Genomic DNA, 19,934 nt, shown 5'->3' with positions numbered 1-19,934 from the left:
GGCTCCCTGGGTCTTTGACAATAAATTACAAGGAAATAAAAAACAGTGTTTTTACAGTTTGTTTATACAGCAATATTTTAGTTTTCGTTATTATTGTTGTAGATCTTTTCCATTCACATAACGTTTCAATCAACTACAAATATTAGACCTAGTGATGTTGATTGAGTAAATTAGACTCAAAAGGCTGTTACCTTCATTTTAAGCCTCAAACATGTTTTGGATTTTTAAAATGTCTCACTCGATAGTAAAAAATGACGACCCCTGGGTTTGGGAAAGATGGTGGGTGGGGTCAAAAGATGTGTGACGTTTAAGTGAAACACAGGACAAAAACCGTGGAAGAGTATTACTAAAGATCCATTTAGTTTGCATGGAAAAAAGGCCCCAACACAGAGAAAAAGCTGCGTTTATAAAACTACCCGTGTACATGTGGACGAGGCTTTTGACGCGTCAAACTCATTTTCACTAAGGGCCAAAAGAGAAAAAAAGAGGATCACATCAGGAGACATCCAAGCCTTTTGTTTCACTGAAAAGGTCAAATATCTTTGGCTTTATTACTGCATGTCACTTACTCATCATTTTTGTTGTTTTTAACCAACTTGTTTGTGGGTTTCTTAGACGTTTCTGTCATTTTTATTTATTTGTTTATTTTATTTCCAGAATTTTTTAACTTTTGTTGCATTTTCGTCCGTGGCTTTTTTGACATTTTTGATGCTTTTTGGCACATTTTTAAAGTCATAAAGTCCTACAATAGTCAGCAGAAATGTTCCTTAGCCATCGTAGAATTTAGCCAGCCAAGCAAAAGAAAGACGACCTGTTTCTCAGCCTGAATATGAAAACTCTCTCTCTGCTTCTGGGGGAATTTATGAGTCTCAAAGTCGACAAATCTGCCAAATTCTGCTCTGAATGTCAGATCATTACAGTTTAAAAACATATTCCGTGTTTCTGATTTTTGACTAGGCGGGCCAAAATCTATTGTGAACATACGGGCCGGATTTAAACCTGCAAGGGACCGGATTTGGCCCGCGTGCCTCGAGTTTCACACACCTGCGGAGGGTCAATGAGTTCAAACAACAAACCTGGAAAAGAAGAATAAAGTGTTTTTTTCCCCTGGAGGGAGATAATGATTCCTTCTACGATGATGAAACATTCAGAGAGCAAGTATACACTTCCTTTTCTTCACACCTCTGCACACACACACACACACACACACACACACAGTTACATATAACATTATTATATTTATGACATGGGTCATATGTCTGTATGTGTGTGTGTGTCTGTGTATGTCCGTGTGTGTATGTCCATGTTTGTGTGTGTCTGTGTTTGTGTGTGTGTATGTCCGTGGGTTTGTGTGTGTGTGTCAGAGAGAAAGCACACACTTTCTTTTCTTCACACCTCTGCACACACACACACACACACACACACACACACACACACACACACACACACACACACACATACATTATTACCCATGTCATAAATTTAAAAATGCTATCATGTAACATGAGTCTTTATATTTGTGCAGTGAACTTTGTCACCCCTGCCTGCAGATGTAAATGTCTCTGTAAACAGGACCCCCCCCCCCCCCCCCCACAAACAACACAACAACAACTTCCCTTCGGAGAGATTTCTTTAAATAAAAAAATAATTTACTTTGCACTGAACATGCAGATGGTCCTTTCACTTCACCAGACAATTCTCAGGAACAATACAGAGTCAGAACATGGGCAACAACGTCACGTGCAAAGAAATAAAACAAACAATCTGCGACTTATTTTTATTTTTTCAATTATTGTTTCAATAGCTTGTATTCCTCCCAAAGTTTTTTTTTTTAAAACACCTGGGAATAATGTACTATCCACTGCGTGTGTGTGTTTGTGTGTCCGTCTGTGTCTCTGTGTGTGTGTGTGTCTGTGTGTGTCCACGTATATCCGTGTGTTTCTGTGTGTATCCATGTATGTCCGTGTGTGTGTGTGTATGTGCGTGTGTGTGTGTGTGTGTCTGTGTCTGTCCACGTATGTCCGTGTGTGTCTGTGTGTATCCATGTATGTCCGTGTGTGTGTGTGTGTGTGTGTGTGTGTATGTGTGTGTGTGTGTGTGTGTCTGTGTCTGTCCACGTATGTCTGTGTGTCTGTGTGTGTGTGTGTGTGTGTATGTGTGTGTGTGTGTGTGTGTGTGTGTATGTGTATATGTCTCAGTGTGTGTTATAATACTTTGTGAGGACCAAGGTTTGTTCCTTCCACTCATCACTTATTCAAAATGCTGTTTCGTTAGAGTCAAAATTAGGTTTTAGTGTAATGAACATTCATTAATTGGACATTTATCAATTGAACACTTCTATAGTTGGTTCTTTTCAGGAAACATTGTATGCAATTATTAACTTAATTATTAAGTTGCGGAAGTATAATTCTACTGTTTTATTAGATCAAACAAATGCTGGAACCAATCAGGAACTCAGGAAAGAATACAAGAAAGAAGCCTAAAAAATATGCTTCCTAAATGCATTGAAAGGAGGAAGAAAGGGGGAAGAAAGGAGGAACTGTCTCAGGAATGTATGTCTGTCAGTGTCCAGGCTCTTTCAGCGGGTTTTTGATTTGGATGTAAGAGTGAAAAAATAAACATTTCAAATACATTCATGCAATTTTAGCATCTTGACTTGAAAACCTGCCCAATTACAGTCAAACATCACACATAAGCAGTGCATCATGGGTCATTTTTAACTATACACAAACCTGCAACACCGAACATGTCATGCTATACTATACGTAAATCTTTTTCAGTAAAAAGTTAAATCAGGAAAACAACAGTTGAACCTCCAGCTACAAACAGCCATCATCCAGTTTGCCGCAGCTCGAGGGAACATCAGATCTTTTGTACCGTTAAATGAAGTTTGGGGACTGTGAGAAGAAAAATCAATATCAGCGCCTGACAGCTTCTTCTCGCCACACGATTCAAGATGCCTGTAGCTTTTTCTGTGTGGACCGAGAGGATGTTTAAAGGAGAGGAGATACATGTTTTCAGTTTGGAGGAGAAATACAGAAATGAGGTTTGAGGTCAGACACTACATGGTTTATGGTTTATGGTCCCGTGGAGATGCTCCCATACATGGAGACCACAGTGAGCGCTCCCTGACTGCGTGTTGTAGGCTTGATTGTTGTTAAAGTCTAACACATAGCTGCTCTTTTCCTAGATTTAGTCCAGCCTCCTCCTTACCTGTTATACAGGTTTGCATTCAATAGGCCTATGTCACACACAAAACGGAGTATGGAATCCAAACTTCCAGTCAACAGTCCCTTTCTCCATCAGGATTTAGATTATAGTATCAGCCATGATGTCTACACCGTCTGAGGTAGGCTGACCACGAGCTACGTGGTTGTGAAACAAACGTTCCTGCTCCTGTAGACGCAAGAAGTCTGAATGAAATCAACCTGGTTTTAAGAAAAATGTTTTATTTGTGATCTTACTCCCAATTTCCACTGACCCAGCTCTAGCGATCCCCAGCCCTCCGGAGCAGATACGCAGAGCTTCTACTTTTGCCGGACGCCGGAGAGCTCCGCAGCAAATCAGCACACGGCAGATAGTGCGGGACAGGAAGTCGAGCACAGAAACAAAATAAAACATCTGGTTAATTTTCTAAATAAAATAGAGCGGGCTCACGGCGGATCACATCTCCCTGCACTACACAGCACAGAGTTGTTTCCCCTCTATTCCTCTGGATGGAAACAAACTGTTGTTGGTTCTGTGGTTCTATTCCACGTGAATTCGCGAGATCTTGTGGGTCCTCGTGACTTCGTCTGTCCGTCATGGCCGCAGCCGTTCCACAACAACAACTCCAGACCTGGTGGGTGTGGTCGGCCGGCGGAGCACGGAGCATCCGGTGGAAAGTAGGAGTTATGGAGAAAAACTACACTACCCACAATGCTAAGCTCAACAGCAATGTCTCTGATTGGTCTAACTCACTGTTGCCATAGTTTACCGTACCCGCAAAACCGCGAACGACTAGAGCGAGCTCCTACCATTGAAGTCTCTGTGGTTTCTGAACACAGTCGTGTACTTCTTGCCTTTTTTGTTTGTTTTGTTTTTTACTTTGAGAGCGTTCATTTACAATCCGAACAACGTTGTCGTACGAGGTGGCAGGTTGCTGAGAGAATTGGTCCAGCAGTATTGATTTGGCTCCTCCATTGTAAAAAAAGCTAACCGGGAGAGCCAGATCCCCACTCTGAGACGTTCTTCCGGTCAATAGGCATAGGCCGATTGTAAACAGATTTCTTTACGTAAAAATATAATCGCCTCTGTCCTGTCTGTTGGAAAGAATCTTAAAACTAAACAAAAGTTCAATTACATCTTGTGGAAAGTCCTTTTAGATGACAATACAGATACTTTAAAAAGGATTTCTTGACATTGTCAGTATTATTTTTAATGAACGATTTAAAGTAACACTGCAGTGGGTAGAAACCAAGTAAAAACGCCAGAATTTGAGGTAGAGTGAGACCTTTTCCTGTAGCCTTCCCTCTTCCCTCTGTCTGCATTTGTGAAACAGCCAAAGGGAACGCTCTCTGTCTCCGAAATGACCTGATTGTCCAAAGTCTCCCATCTCGCTAGGTTTTCTAAAGCCGGAGAACTAAATTAAGATGATGTTGTTTTCTTTCAGAACACTAAAAATTCAATATGCCAAAAGATTATTATGGATATTATTGCCCAATGTAGACACAAAATAAAGGGCCTACAGCAGCTTTAGTGTCCATTTTTAGCAATATTACTGCTAATTTAAAAGATTTTCTTTTGTGCATTTTTAGGGATTTTTTTATTATTGACAGGACAGCTTAAACTTGATAGGGGAGAGAGAGGGAACTATTGTTATTTTTTATGGTAAATTTAGATCCAAGCTTTCCTTGGTTAGAGCTACGACGTTTACTTGATCTCCGACTTCTTTTGTTAATCGTCCGGATAGTTTTTAAAGCAAAAATGTCCTTCAACTGTGACTCTGCTCATCTGGAAACTGTGAAAAGTGACCATTCAGTACATCACATGTTGTTCCAACGACACGTCAGATGGAGATCATATGCTTTGTTCCCACCGTTTGTACAATCTATTAAATCAAGTCTCACGCTGCAGACTTTATGGTTCACCTTTCTCAAGCCGGTAGGTCCTCTGTTTGGAGAACTGTAAACGGTGCATGTTCTCTCTTTGTGGACAGAATACACACTTCTCCCTCCTGAGATACGTCTCTTTGTTGGTATTGTACTATAATAACTTCAATCTTCATTCTAACTGCATTTGTTTATGTGTGTTTGAGTTAGAGTTGTTCGATACCAGCATCAGAAAAGCCTCCGATTCCGCCTAAGATGCTGGTATCAGCATCGGCGAGTACTGTGGTCTGATCTGGAACATAATTTAGCCCTGAGGAAAATCTACTTTAAAGTAATTTATCTGTTATTATTCCCGGTATGGCTGACTGTCAAACTGGATGATAAAAGAAAGTTCTTTGGTTTTTATTGTTTGTGTTTGTTCATGTTTCACAAAGAGTTTAACAACAACGTAGTAACATCCATACAGAGAAAGTAGGGTACAGCTGTTAAAACATAATAAATATGTGTATTTTAATCACACTGGTATCGGATCGGTACTCAGTATCGGCCGTTACGCAAGATCAGGCATCAGAATCTTCATCGGGAAGCAAAAGATGGTATCAGAGCATCTCTAGTGTGAGTGCTCGCTGATAATTTCCAAAACAGGTCCCAGACAGATTTCAAATAGTTTTCAAATGTTCATTACTTATATGTATTTAGTCTTTTGTTTTTGTTTTAGCAGGCTAGCGGTTTACCCCTGATTCCAGTCTTTATGCTAAACTAAGCGGATAGTTGCATAGTTTAGCATAACACTTCTTCCAAAGAAACCACCTAGAGTACGGACCCATCAACTATTCTGTGTGTGTCATGATAACTTTATTGATGGCACAGTTTCCAGAAGAGAACAAGAAAGATAAAATGCCTCACTGATGTATGAGCAGAACATGACATTGAAGCCCAACATGACACAACATTTTATATTCAATAAAGTCCCCTGCATATGTCAAAACAGGCGACGACATTTAGGCTACACCCCCACTGCTACGTTTTCAGTTTAAAGCGGCATTTTGAAACAAAAACGATCTCAGTCCTCACAAGAGTTTTAGCTCCAGGAGCAGAACTGATCTGCGTCCATATTAACACGTCCGACAACACACATCACAGGACCGTTCACACACACTGGGCAGGCACGTGTCAGTGTAAACAAGAAGACTGGCTAACGTTACTGCAAATCATGGATGTAGAAGTTGAAAATATATAAAATACTGTGGAGAAAGAACCTAACGGTAGAGTGAGAGCAGGGACTTAATATCTTTGAGCGACGGTGTATGTGTAGCATGTGTAACTGTTACTTTCTGGACTTATATGGGGATTTAAAAACAATGCTGAAATAAAATTTTACTTCAAAGTCTATTAACAAATATTGTCTTTATCTCAATTTCAAGCAATTGAGATAACATCCATGTTTAGGGAATGCAATCAGTCTCTACTAGAAAACAATTAAAAATGGAAGTGTGATTTCTTTTTTGTCATAAGGTTATAATTCATGTTAAAAATCCACTATGTGATCATTCCTATCTTGGAAAAAACATAAGTGGTCGTATCCAGAATAATTTTTTGAACTGACTCAGGAATACATGTTTATCACAGAAAATAAGGTGAGGCCGTTGATTTTCAGGTATAAAAAAAATTATATTTGTACTATTTTTTGTCTTGTAAAAATTTGAAATGTGTCAATTTGACCCAAATACCATACAAGGGTTAAAGGTATACAGCTGTGCTCATAAGTTTAGGAACCCATGCTAAAGTTGACTAAAAAGGGGAATGAAAAAAATCATCTTTTGGAAATTGATCTTAATGCCTTAATTTAAAACAATTAGGAAAAATCCAACCTTAAATGACATCAATTTTCTTTCTGAATGAATAATGTATTGTCAATCAATAAATGTTAAAAATAATAAACATCTGCCTGCCTCTATAGGAATTTAACATAGGGGTGTGTATACTTATGTCCCCTGTATTCTAAGGAAGAACATTTATTTATTTACGATACATTATTCATTCACAAAGAAAATTGGTGTCCTTAAAGGTTGGATTTTTCTTAATTGTTTTAAATAAGGCATTAAGATCAATTTTCAAAAGATGATTTTTTTATTCCTTGTTTTTAGTCAACTTTAGCATGGGTTACTAAACTTATAAACTGTATGTCAGCTACCTAACCGATAAGACTGATGGACGTGTGCAAACGTTTTCCAAAGGTCTCCGCTGTGTCCGTCCAGACCACAAAGCAACCCCCCCACCTTTTCAAACCAGAACGGGGGCAGCAGTGTCTCCAAAAGTCTCCGTTTTAAGGGCAGATTAGTGTGGACGCAGGCGTAAACATAGCAAAAGAAATTCATTTTTAAACTAAAACGTAGAAGTATAGATGTAGCCAGATTTTTGTGTTCATGATGGTGAGCAGACACATGAATGCAAAATCAACAGTGGACAGGTTGTGACAGTGGACAAACAATCAAAGTCTGTTTTCGAACATAGCAGTAAGCATGCCTTTACATGTGCATTAAAGGGTTTAATTCACGCCCGCAATCAGAAACAAGAATTCACCCAGGTCTGCACATAACAAAACTGAAACTTTCAGGCGTCTGCTGCTGTTTGTTTGCTGTTCACTGATTGGACGTTCTGCACAAGATGCACTCTCTCTTTTTCAACAAGACCCTCTTTTGTGTGGAAAGCTGGCTAATCCGTGGGGGACGCAAAACCAAAATCATGCTACACCGTGGCCAGCCTGGCCCCTGCCGGACGCCGCAGAGAGTTTATCTCTGATGGGCAGCTTCTTCATCCGCTTTTCTCCACCAGGAACGTCTTTTTAATTCTCGTCGTAAACGTAGAAAATGATGTTCTGTTTCCTGCTTTTAACAAAAACCAAAAGCCTGTTCTTTGTGTGATGAAACTGAACTTTTGCAGCACTTAAAGCGAGTGCTTCATTGAGATATCACAGCAGGAAACATGTTTCCAACAAGCATTTGTTCAGCACTGTGAGTAAAAGAAGTTCCTGGTGGACACAGAGCCTTACTCTCCCTTTTTTTTTTTTATTCTTCTGGTTTCTGCATACATGTGTTGCATTTATTTTCTTCCTCACGACTTTTTTCATCCTCTCATTTCATTCCAAATTTTCTTTCCCCTCGAGTCTGTCCAGGTCTCTGCGTTGCCGTTACGGACTCTGCTGCTCCATGTTCTCAATCAACGGGTCTTTCTTCATAAACTGCAGATGTCTGATGGACCGCCACACCCCGACGTAGCTGTCGCTAACCGACGTAGCATTGGCGGCGTTCTCCTTGTTGAGATGCTCCCTCTGCATCGCCAGCACCTCGTCTTCCGTCATGACGCGGGAATTTACGCCCGCCTCTCCGTCTCGTTGTGCAACGTCTCCTGTCGGCACGTCTCCGTTAGCAACGTCCTCCTTCCTGTCGCTGATCAACCCTCCCTCTATCTCTGGGCGTTCGGGGTCGGATCCGATCCCCGCGGCTGGCCCGTCGCCGTCCAGAGGTGGTTTCTCCGTGTGCGGCTCGCCCGGCGGCGCTCCGTCCTTGGCGGCCTCCTCCAAGTCCTCGTACAGGCTCTTCTTCTTCGTCTCAAAGTATTTGACAATGCAGTAGGTGATGGAGCCGATGGTGTTGACCACGACGCCGCCGATGAAGAGGTGCGTGGGCGCAACGTCGCTGAACGCCAGCATGCCAACCGTGATGGTGGCGATGCTCTTGACGACGCCGACGAAGCTGGTGGTGACGGCCGAGTTGATGTAGGTGCAGTGCAGCGTGGTGAAGTTCATGGCGCAGCCGATGAAGACGCAGATGACGAAGACGACCGTGATGTACGGGTTCTGCCAGCCCTCGTACGTCCACATGTTGACGGCGTCCAGGGAGATGACGGAGCACACCAGGAGCACCTGAGACAGAGAGAGAGAGAGAGAGAGAGAGAGAGAGAGACAGAGAGAGAGAGAGGTGGTGGAGAGAGAGAGAGAGAGAGAGAGAGAGAGAGAGAGAAAGAGAGAGAGAGAGAGAGAGAGCGCAGCGGAGACAAAGAGACAGAAGGTAGTTAGAAAAATTGTGTTTATACAACGTGAGACACTTTGTGTTGCATGACTTATGAGTTGAAAAGTGCTATACAAATAAAGTTTGTTTTCATTGATTGATTGATTGATTGATTGAATGATTGATGGATTGATTGATGGATGGATTGATTGAGTTGAGACAAAACAAAAGGAGAAACGAGAGAGCGAAATGAAAGAGAAGTAACAAAAGAGGAAAGAAACTACAAACACTAAAAGAAATATTAAAAAAATGAAAAAAACAGAAGAAAGAGAAACGAGAGAGAGAGAGAGAGAGGAAGAGAAGAGCTTGAGAAATAGAAAATGAGGTAAAAAGAGAGAAGTAAAGTGTTTTGGAGAATGGTGAAAGAAAAAGAAAGAAAAGTGAAAGAAGAGGGCACATTTGCAGAAAAACAGTAAGACGAGATGATGAGAAAATAAAGAATGAATTAAAAGAAAGCAAAAGAAGAGGTAGAGACTCAAACGTCACTCAGACAGAGAGGAGGAAGAGAAAAAGTAGAAGATGTGAAGAAAAACAAAGGAGACAGAAACAGAGAAGTAGGAGAGAGGAACTAGAGAAAGAGAGGAAATGGAAAAGAGAAGTGAGGTAAAGATGAAGAGAGGATCATGAAGAGAAGCAGAGATACATAACAAAAGAAGGGAGGAGAAAAACAGAAGTAAAGAAAAGAATAGTGTGAGATGCAGATAACAAAAAAGGAAAAGGAAATATAAGTAACGAAAGAAGAGAAAAGGAACTACAAAAGAAAAATAGATGAGAAATAGAAAAAGAGAAGAGAAACAAGGTGAAGATAAGGAGAAGATCATAAAGGAAAGCTGAGATACAACATCAAAAAGAAGAGAGAAAGATAAAAGGAAGAGTGATAAACTGAGTGGAAATGGAATAGTAAAGGAAAGAATAGTGTTAAGAAGCAATGAGGGAACTGCTTCTACGAACAGAAAAAGAAACTGCGAAAAAGCAAAAGGAAAAGAGGGAGTTTAACGCCTTGCTCGAGGGCCCTCACCGGCGTTGCCATGACGGCGATGGCGTACTGTGCCGTGAGCGCCCCGTACTCGCTGTCATGACAGGTTTTCTGGATCACAACCAGGTAGGATGCGTGGATGATGACCGCCAACACGCCGGTGACGTAACCGAAGGGGTCGCCGGTCAGATCACCAGCGCCTGGGGACAAAAACAACACGTTAACATGTTAAAGCAACACACTCCCACCAGGTAAAAAAGGGACGCCCGGTCCGGTGTCTGTGGCGTTTGTTATTGATGTAAAAAGTCTCCTTAAGCGTCATAAAAGAGACTTCAGATACAGTATTAGGGGACCACTAAGGTCTATATAAAAGAGACGTCAGATACAGTATTATGGGACCACTAAGGTCTATATAAAAGAGACTTCAGATACAGTATTAGGGACCACTAAGGTCTATATAAAAGAGACTTCAGATACAGTATTAGGGACCACTAAGGTCTCTATAAAAGAGACGTCCGATACAGTATTAGGGGACCACTAAGGTCTATATAAAAGAGACTTCAGATACAGTATTAGGGGACCACTAAGGTCTCTATAAAAGAGACTTCAGATACAGTATTAGGGACCACTAAGGTCTATATAAAAGAGACTTCAGATACAGTATTAGGGGACCACTAAGGTCTATATAAAAGAGACTTCAGATACAGTTTTAGGGGACCACTAAGGTCTATATAAAAGAGACTTCAGATACAGTATTAGGGGACCACTAAGGTCTATATAAAAGAGACGTCAGATACAGTATTAGGGGACCACTAAGGCTTATATTCAAGTCCCCCTCAGAACTTAGTGTGGATTGGTAGCTGGAGAGATGCCAGTTCACATCCTGGGCATTGCAGAGAACCCTTGCTCTTGAGCAAGGCATCAAACCCCCCTCAGCCGCTCAGGGCCCTGGTCCTGCACTGGAAGCCCACTCACTCTGAGATCTCTCCATTAGTGCATGTATAGGACTGATGTGTGTGTAATTCAGGCCTGTGTGTACTGTGTAATAACAACAGAGTGTAAATTGTTATTTCCCCACAGGGGATTAATAAAGAGTATAAATTAAATTAAAAAAAATAATAAATTATATAAAGGACCTTGTCATGGGAACTTTAATGAAAAGTGTCTTCTGACCCGAGAGACAGAAGATGCATTGTTTATAATTGGGCTGAAGAAGCTCATAGTCTAACAGTACGTGCAGCATCTGACTTCTCAATATAGAATGTAGCCTCAATGAAAATGATGGGAACAAAGTTGAGTGTTTGCGAGAACATGTGATCTCTATGAAACCCAATGTTTCATCGAGGCTCACAGTATTTGGATTTTGACAATTAAAGTTGACTTAATCTGAATCGATCGATCTGAAAGTACAGTCTGACTTCCTTCAAAGGGTGTTTTGGTTCATCTTTCCACTATTGCAAAAATCACCCCTTTGGTGTGGTTGAAATAATCCCTTATTTCACCCGTTCTCATGTGGGAATATGCTGGATCTATACACATTTAAAGTACTGATTATTTACATGGAGTCTGGTGGGTCTTGGTGATGGTGATTTTGGGGTGGTTTCATGTTAAACAAAAAGGATCCATCTCCTTAACAAAAATGTCTATCTCTGTAGGGACCCTTTCCATAATGTTGTCAGACACTCATAACATGTAATTTAGCTGATGCTTTTATCCAAAGCGACTACCAATTAAGTGCTGTCAACCTTGAAGGTGCAAACTCCAGACAAGTAGTAAGTGCAAGTACATTAGACCTAAATGAGCAAATCAAATGAGCTGATCCGTTCGTGGCCCTGTATGCAGGTACTAGTGTCTTGAAGTGGATGCGGGCAGCAATTGGTAACCAGTGAAGAGAGCGGAGGAGGGGTGTAGTGAGAGACGTTGAATACAAGTCGAGATGCTGCGTTGTGAATGAGCTGCAGGGGCCGGATGGCACATGCAGGCAGGCCAATCACGAGGGAGTTGCAGTAGTAGAATTAGAATACTTGGAATAATAATCTTAGTCTGTCGGCAACAACAGAACTTTTAGTGGACGCAGACGGATGCTGAACATTTAGCCTGTGGGGCTACATGGCAGCCCGGTTCACGGCTGTCGGTTACAGCGCTCACGCTCAATACCGGACCAGTTACAAAGATTCTTGTTTAAATCAGTCACTGGGACACAAATGCATGGGAGAATAGGGTCCAGGTTGACCAACAAAGACAAAATTAACCTTTAATGATGCAGTAAGGCAGTTTAAAGCCACTATTTGTAGGATTTGAATCGCCAAATGAATGTAACTAAAATACTTTTCTCAGCTCTAATGATTGTAGTTGCACTTCTTTAGCTTTAAGTTTTGTCTTTAAGCTTTTTGAGAGTTATTTATTTATCATCTGTTCCAGCTTCGACAACCCTTTATATATGACCGATATGGAGATAATAACGGTCCAAAATAATGGAGAAAAGAGACGCAAAACTACCACAAAGAGACAAAACACGACTACAAAGAGACGCCAAATGATCAGAGACCCCAAAACAACCGCAAAGAAAACACAAATGATCCAAAAGAGAGACAACACGACTAAAAAGAGACACAAAAACCCACAGTGACACAAAATGGGTAAACAGGGTAAGTAGAATGTTTTTCCTCAACATTTATTTTGAGGAAGGCCACCTAATCACCTCACCAAATAAACACATCTAAGTCTTCCACAAAGCGAGGGAAAACAAGGAATATTTACTCAATGATCTACTTTTTAGTGACAAAATATTGACAAAATTACATGATCTCACTTGATCAATCCATTAAAAGATGTCTGGAAAATGCAAATATCAAATTATCCACAGTTGAAAGAAGGCGATTATCACCAAAGATTAAGCCCAGAGTGATGAATCAGTCCATTAGATTCATATTCTGCACATTTCACACTTTGGGTTTAGACCCCTCCTCCTTCCCGAGAAACAGCGGCGGTGGAGATTGATTCAGGAAATGAATTATGTGTAGGTTTTTGTGTTCATGACTTCAGGATCATTAACAGTAATGGAAGAGGAACATTTGCTGCTGGGAACGATGATTAAAAAGATCTTTACAGGGCCAGAAATTCATGTTCACAGCTTTACATATGAAGAAAAGCTGTTTGACTGGGGGATTTATAAAAGAGACTAAATGCTGTTAGAGGACAGAGTCTGTATTTTCTTTTTCTTGTGAAAGTCAATGACATTAAAAGGGAGAGCGGGATGGAGAAAGTAATGGAGTTATCAGAGGGAGAGTTAGGGTGGGAAAGGAGGAACAACAGAAGAAAAAGAAGAGTTCAGCCTGCTGATGATGACATTAAGGTGCAAGTGAAAGCTGTAGTAACTACAGATGAGCGTACGTTCTCTTTACCATAGATAGATGAATAGATGGATTATTTTTCTGCTGCTAAAATTCTATATCTTCTACCTTCACCTCATGATGAATCTAACTTATAACAATCAGTGCTCTTAAAACTAAAAACATTTCTTTTTAGGAGAACTTATGAATTTTATTAACCCTGCAAGTCGTTGCATTGTCTATTTGTATTTTATATTGATGTTTTTACCATGCTTTTACTGTATGATCTAACTGTAGCACTTTGAGATTTGTTTCAAATGTAAAGTGCATTACAAATCAAATGTGTTATTATTATTTGCTCTGTTAAAAGTCTACTTTTGCCCTGTATTTTGTTGTCTGTTCTGTCCCTTGTCTGTCTTAAATGTTCTACTTTAAGGTAGTAAAAACACTTTATGTATAGTCTATGTGTACACAAAATGTAGCCTGCCTCAAATGTTTTTAAATAATGTCGTTTTTATGTATTTTAAATATGTAACACCACTTGATCCATGGTGAAATGTTGTTTAGTTTCACTATATACAGTGTATATGGTTGAAATGACAATAAAACCCACTTGACTTTCAATAGATAGATAGATAATAGATAGATAGATAGATAGATAGATAGATACATAGATAGATAGATAGATAGATAGATAGACTGGCCATAAAATACTCGTGAACTGTTGCCATTTATGTTTAAAAAAGGTAAAAAAAGGAGGACGTAAAGCAAATTTAAATGAAGAAAGTGGCTCTGAAAGGAAGGTAAAACAAGGGTGTGGGTGTGTGTTTACCGGCCAGTGCAGCTCCACCGGTGGTGATGACAACAGCGGTCACCACGCCGGGGGACGGCACGCCGTTCCTCAGCACGCACATGCCGATGCTGAGGGTGAAGAGCGGCAGGCAGCGCTTGAACACGACGTACATGGGCAAGCTGAGGCCGCGCAGAGACCACAGAGTGAGAGTGGATTGTAGCGTGGAGAGGATACAAACTGGGCCGAACTCCTACACACAGAGAGGGAGACACACACACACACACACACATTTTTGTCAGTTAGAAGTAAAGCTTGGTGATTTGCTGATAGGGTAGAGTTGGCTTAACAGAACAGAAACGCAGCTGTTTTTTCCCAAATAAAGGGAGAATTTTAGCTAGCTGGGTCAAACATAGGCTTTTGTTTACAACAGCAGCAAGTATTTACTCTAAGATTTAATGATTCACCTTGTGGGGACAAGTTTTTTATCCCCAAATGGGAGAGAAGTCCCCACAGTGCGACTGTGTAAACTAGTCCCCACAATGTAAGTCTCACACTCTCTCACACACACACACACACACACACAACACACACACACACACACACACACACACACACACACACACGTTTGTGGCTCTGTGAGGCTATAATGCTCATTGCAATAAAAAGACAGGCCTACATAAAAGTGGAGTCAGCAGTCATGGTGAATTAGACGTAAAACATTGTGAGCATGCAACACTGTTTTACATGCAAATTAAATCAAAACCTAGAAACACAAAAAATAATAAATAAGTAAAGAAACACAAGTACAACTGAGGGTCATTATTTTGCCCTGATGCGGACGCTAGATTTTAAAGGAATCTCTCCTTTTTTGAGACACTGTCAAGGATGTTAATTTGATACTCCCTTCCCTTTGTAAGAGATGACTTTGCCCTCAATCAATCTGTTGGTTTGTGTGTTGCTACAATATTTTTTGCCTTGTTTACAGTGTTTTAAAACTGTTTACTTTGTTGTACCGCCAACTGCAGAACAAATTTCCCCTTTTACTGTGAAATCAGTACATTACACACAGCTTTAAACTACCAGGAACATAACAGATTTATATTTTGCCACAAACTCAGGCTCAGGGAATGGGAAAAAAACAGAATTTATATTTAAACCAAGGTTACCTCAAATAAACAATGTCGGCAAAGAAAGCATTGCATGAATGTGTAGTCAATGCACCGTGGCGCTGTTGAAGGTGCAAACTAAAAGAAACTAATGCAGGGTGGACGGAAGCTGTAGGAGGAGAGCCACTGGGAGCACATGGACCTGCTTTTACAGGCTGCAAGGCCCAGGTGAACCAGATCAGGCTGATGACCCTCACCTGTCAGCCAATTGAGAATCCTACCGCCTCGGAGACAGTGGGAGCGTGCTGTCATGTGTGATATAGAAGAGTAACACACACCGAGGGTTGTAGTGAGGTGACGTTGGCTGGAAGACAATTTCTCAGGCCTTCTTTTAAAGATGCTTTCATGATACAGTATTTTTTTTCTAGTTTTGTTGCTTATATTTTTAATCAATGACATTGCCCTCCCCCCAAAAAATGCTCCATTAGTTAGTTTGAACAAGCATCAATTACAACTCATATGTGTGTTTGTAGGGGCTGCGCCTTCTAGTGACCGAAGTAGAAATCCGTTCAGTGACTGTCAGCATCACATATGATGTAAGGGGGGGGGGGGATGTGTCCAATAACACAAAACTTGCATTGAAGAGACCTGGGTTCATTTCCCAATTATATTTTTTTAATGTCAAATTGTTGTTGTTATTAACGCTAAAATTCTTCTTTAGCATTATATGTGGGAGTGAGAATGTGTTCAAGAACGTTCAGCCAAAACTGTTTATTTGTGTTGAGACAATATTTATATTTGATCTGAAAAATTTGAGTTTGCACAATTAAGTAACCATAATGAAAGTTACCTTGGGAAAACACACTGATTAAACCAGGGACCATTAATACCAAAACATTAAAGTAGGAGGCGCTGTTGCTGACAGAAGGAGCACTGAGGATATCTTAAACAAATGTTAATATCCGTTCAGGCAAACACGACATTCTCCCCATTTTTTTGCTGCAATCAGAATCCTCCGTCCTGCCAATAAAGTTAATGAATCGCGTCAGCCAATCAGCCTCTCAGCCAATCTTTTAGCCGGTCCGTCAATCATTCAATCGATCATCAACTGGAAAACACCAACAGGCAGTTTGACTGATATTGGGAGAGGAAGAGGAGACAGTGTTGAAACCATCATGCACATTTCTCCCATTCCAAACATGAAATGTAAATCATTAAAATGAGTACTGATGAAGGAGAAACCTTTTCACCTCTGCCAAATGGTAATGGTAATAAAATGAAGGTTGTGCTTTAATTTGGATTAGTAATAGTCTACCAAACCACAACATCCACATATTTTCTAGCTGCAGGTTGAAGGCTGCGATATATTACTGGAATCCAAAAGGCCTATGGCCCCCCCTATCTTGCACCTGGCGCAGCCTGACGCGAGTTTCTTTGCTATTCAAGACCGACGCAGTTGTTCATTTCCCGTCCTACGCCTACGTCATTTAAATAGAAAATGCACCTGTGCCCATGGGCGTGCTGGTCTTACAGGAAGGTGTGTTCAGGTGCATTCTGGGCGTGCTGGTCTTACAGGAAGGTGTGTTCAGGTGCATTCTGGGCGTGCTGGTCTTACAGGAAGGTGTGTTCAGGTGCATTCTGGGCGTGCTGGTCTTACAGGAAGGTGTGTTCAGGTGCATTCTGGGTGTGCTGGTCTTACAGGAAGGTGTGTTCAGGTGCATTCTGGGCGTATTGCTATCTCGAGGCGGCGGGAAGTGATCGCGTCATTGACCAACAAAAACCTGGTCTATAAGTAAATAACGCAGCATTTCATTGTTATTTCAACAGCGCACAGGGAAGCGCAGCAGCGCACACACACACACGCAAAAGATTACACATACAAATATTACGGTGAAAATCCTTCATAATAATCATCATAATAGCAATGCACCAACTTACAAATGCTCCCTTGCTTTTAAAGGGAATGGGAGATGACACAGGCCACAACCCTTTTGAACCATGCGCCCGGACCCTTTATTCCACGGTCACACTGGCAAAAGTGGATTTGGACACGCCCTAAACGCACCTACGTCATGGCATGGCTTCACGATAGGGCCCTTAAAGTGTTTAGACTGATATTATATTCCAACCAGTCCTCTAAACCTGTCTAAAATGACAATATCGGCTGTTCAACACGACCCACAGGAGCGTTTTCCGTCTTCACATCTAAACCAGAGAAGGTAACAGTCGTGGTTGTAAATATATCGGTAGTAATTATATGTAATGTTCCATCTGATGATCATAAATGACCTTTAACATCAAACAAGACTAAGGGCACTGTCTTGCACTCAGCGCAATTGACTTCGTACACCGACACATGTATCATTCCTATTTTGCACCCGACGCACAGCGGTCTATTTCCTCCACAGACTCACGTCAGTAAATCAGGGAATGAGCTCCCGGGGGCGTTTCAGCAAAAAGAGAAGGCTTGTTCCAGCACAAACGTTCTCTAGAGCTGTTTTGCCGTTTCAGAAAACAACTCCGCCACAGACCAGGAAAATCTAGTCTAAAGTCAGTGGAACGAAACATCCTGTAACCTATTTTGACGTCAAAACTGCCGCCGTTGTCTTGCTTTAATCAAATCGTTAGCCTATATATTTATGTTTACCCATCATTCAGAGTCTTAACATTAAAACATGATGTGTAAATAAATGAATATGTCAAATATTATTTTAATAACTTAGTATTGTATGCACCATACAAAAGGTATGTGTAAAGGGCTTCCACATGATTGTAGGCCCAGTTTAATAAGCTCCTCAATTTCATATAATATGTAGTAGGGGGGTCCCTGCTCTGTTTCTCCTTTAAGGATGTTTTATGGTCGTGCGGAGGCTCCACGCAGAGCTTTCTCTGTAGCCTACGTAGGTGGCTGGTGTTTTACTTGTGCGTGGTGTGTTGGTCGAGCCAGTGTTTGTGTGTGGGGGGGGGGGGGGGGGGGGGAGGGGGGTGTGGGTAGAGGGAGAAGTGAGAGAGTGAGAGTACTGACTCTAGAGTCCTAGTGAGGGAAACAAAGTGTCTCCCTGGTTCTTTCTGACCACGGTGACACATCTGCAGCAGGAGAAGTTAACCCTCTCCTTGATTTTTTGTTGTTTATGGAGAAGGAGAACCAGGAAATGAGTGGGGGGGGGAGAATGCAATGCTACAAAGCCACAACCGTGCGTCTCTGTGACGTGTAGTTACATTTTTCAAGAGGTGCACATCAGGCTACGGCGTAGGGTCCGACGTAGACGCAGACTGGTCTGTTGGGGGGACGCCGTCGTTTTGACGCAGAAGCATAAAACGGCCTTTAGCTACGGGGAGGATGAAACCGCTGCGATACAGAACCAGACACTACACCTGCAGTGTTTTAAGCATGTCATCTGCATAAAAATATATGGGTCTCAAATTGTTGTAGCTGCGTCCATTTTTTATAGCTTTTCATTGGTTGATTTGGAAGTAATCTAAAAGTATTCAGATATGACTTCTTTTCAATTGTGTAACTTTTTACAACAAAATGCAGAGAAAAATCAAAGTTATGATTGTTTTCTTGTATGGGCCGATTATAACAAGTACAAAGCTGTGGATGTTATTAGCTACTTTAGTCATTTTAGCCTAATTTGATTATCTAGTATAATATTTAAGTATGTTATTTGTGTCTTGTTAGGTCAAGTATATGCTAATTACATAATTACACTTCTGAATAAGGAGCCTTATCTTTTTATATAGAGCTTCCTGGAAGCCAGATCAGAATACTTTAACATAATTTCAGCCTTTATACAATAAAAATATGCAGATATAAAGAGTACAATTTACAAAGTAAAACAATCATGCTACACTGCAACTCATAGGTGTCATTTACTAAACTGGCCAGTACCTCCCCCCCCCCCCCCCCGCCCCCCCGAAACCTATTAGAATTTCCTTTACATAAATAAAGACGTTTGAGCCATAAATTGTTGCAGATTTTTTTTTTTTACGATCAAAATGTCTATTTTGTCCAAAAGGGGACCCCCCCATCCAAATCTTGTGAACCCAAAGTTACCCAAAGTTACGCCCTTACTACAAACACCCTTTGGAAATCTCCAAGTTTGGGAATCCCCAAAATCCAACCGAAACTGCGATATCAGAATGTTTTGGTCACTTTCTTTTCGTTTTTACCTTGGATAGCTGCACGCTGAACGGCGGGACTTTGACCCACCCCAGCCGCCTCAGCACCTCCAGGGTGAACGCCGCCGTGCTGCTGGTCAGCAGCTGGATGAGCGTCAGGAAGTTGAAGTTATAATTACTGATGAGAAACTTGAGCAAAATATTCAGGGAGCCGGAGAAAAAGCCGTGCGCAACGGCCACGGCGATCCCCAAAAAACGGCTCTTAAACACATCCATGATGCTTTGCTGCTGCTCGCTTTAAAAACTGTCATACAGGAGAGAAAGTAGTGTTTGAGCCCGGTGGTCCCTGTTTCAGCCGGGGTTGGGGAGCTGTCAGTTTTGGAGATGATAAGGGAAGGGTCCGGTTTGGCTTTTACGCACCGCCGCCGGACGGAGAAACGGTAGG

General features: G+C 41.3%; 1 protein-coding gene and 1 long non-coding RNA gene across 2 annotated transcripts; one reads left to right on the top strand and one right to left on the bottom strand.

Annotated features, from left to right (window-relative positions):
• Positions 1-7,375: 7,375 nt before the first annotated feature.
• On the bottom strand, positions 7,376-19,934 carry slc35d3 (solute carrier family 35 member D3). The gene is made up of 4 exons (XM_032543819.1): positions 19,541-19,934; positions 14,301-14,511; positions 10,179-10,336; positions 7,376-9,015 (listed from the first exon to the last, which is right to left on the bottom strand). Exons 1-4 carry the CDS (start codon positions 19,763-19,765, stop codon positions 8,281-8,283), a joined length of 1,329 nt encoding a protein of 442 aa, XP_032399710.1. The 5' UTR covers positions 19,766-19,934; the 3' UTR covers positions 7,376-8,280.
• LOC116706832 (uncharacterized) lies at positions 16,850-17,195 on the top strand. Its single transcript, XR_004336318.1, has 2 exons — positions 16,850-16,904; positions 17,031-17,195. It is a non-coding gene; the product is annotated as an uncharacterized LOC116706832 (long non-coding RNA).

Source organism: Etheostoma spectabile, chromosome 18 (genome assembly GCF_008692095.1).
Source record: "Etheostoma spectabile isolate EspeVRDwgs_2016 chromosome 18, UIUC_Espe_1.0, whole genome shotgun sequence".
Lineage (NCBI taxonomy): Eukaryota > Metazoa > Chordata > Actinopteri > Perciformes > Percidae > Etheostoma > Etheostoma spectabile.
Note: the sequence above shows the minus strand (reverse complement) of the source record. Positions and strands in the feature narration are given on the sequence as shown.

Excerpts from the sequence above, each read along its gene's own strand:
- slc35d3 (XM_032543819.1), bottom strand. The coding sequence starts at position 19,765 with ATGGATGTGTTTAAGAGCCGTTTTTTGGGGATCGCCGTGGCCGTTGCG. Across the intron at positions 14,512-19,540 it reads TCAGCGTGCAGCTATCCAAG|GAGTTCGGCCCAGTTTGTAT; the intron begins GTAAAAACGAAA and ends CTCTGTGTGTAG. Across the intron at positions 9,016-10,178 it reads TCGCCGTCATGGCAACGCCG|GTGCTCCTGGTGTGCTCCGT; the intron begins GTGAGGGCCCTC and ends TCTCTGTCTCAG.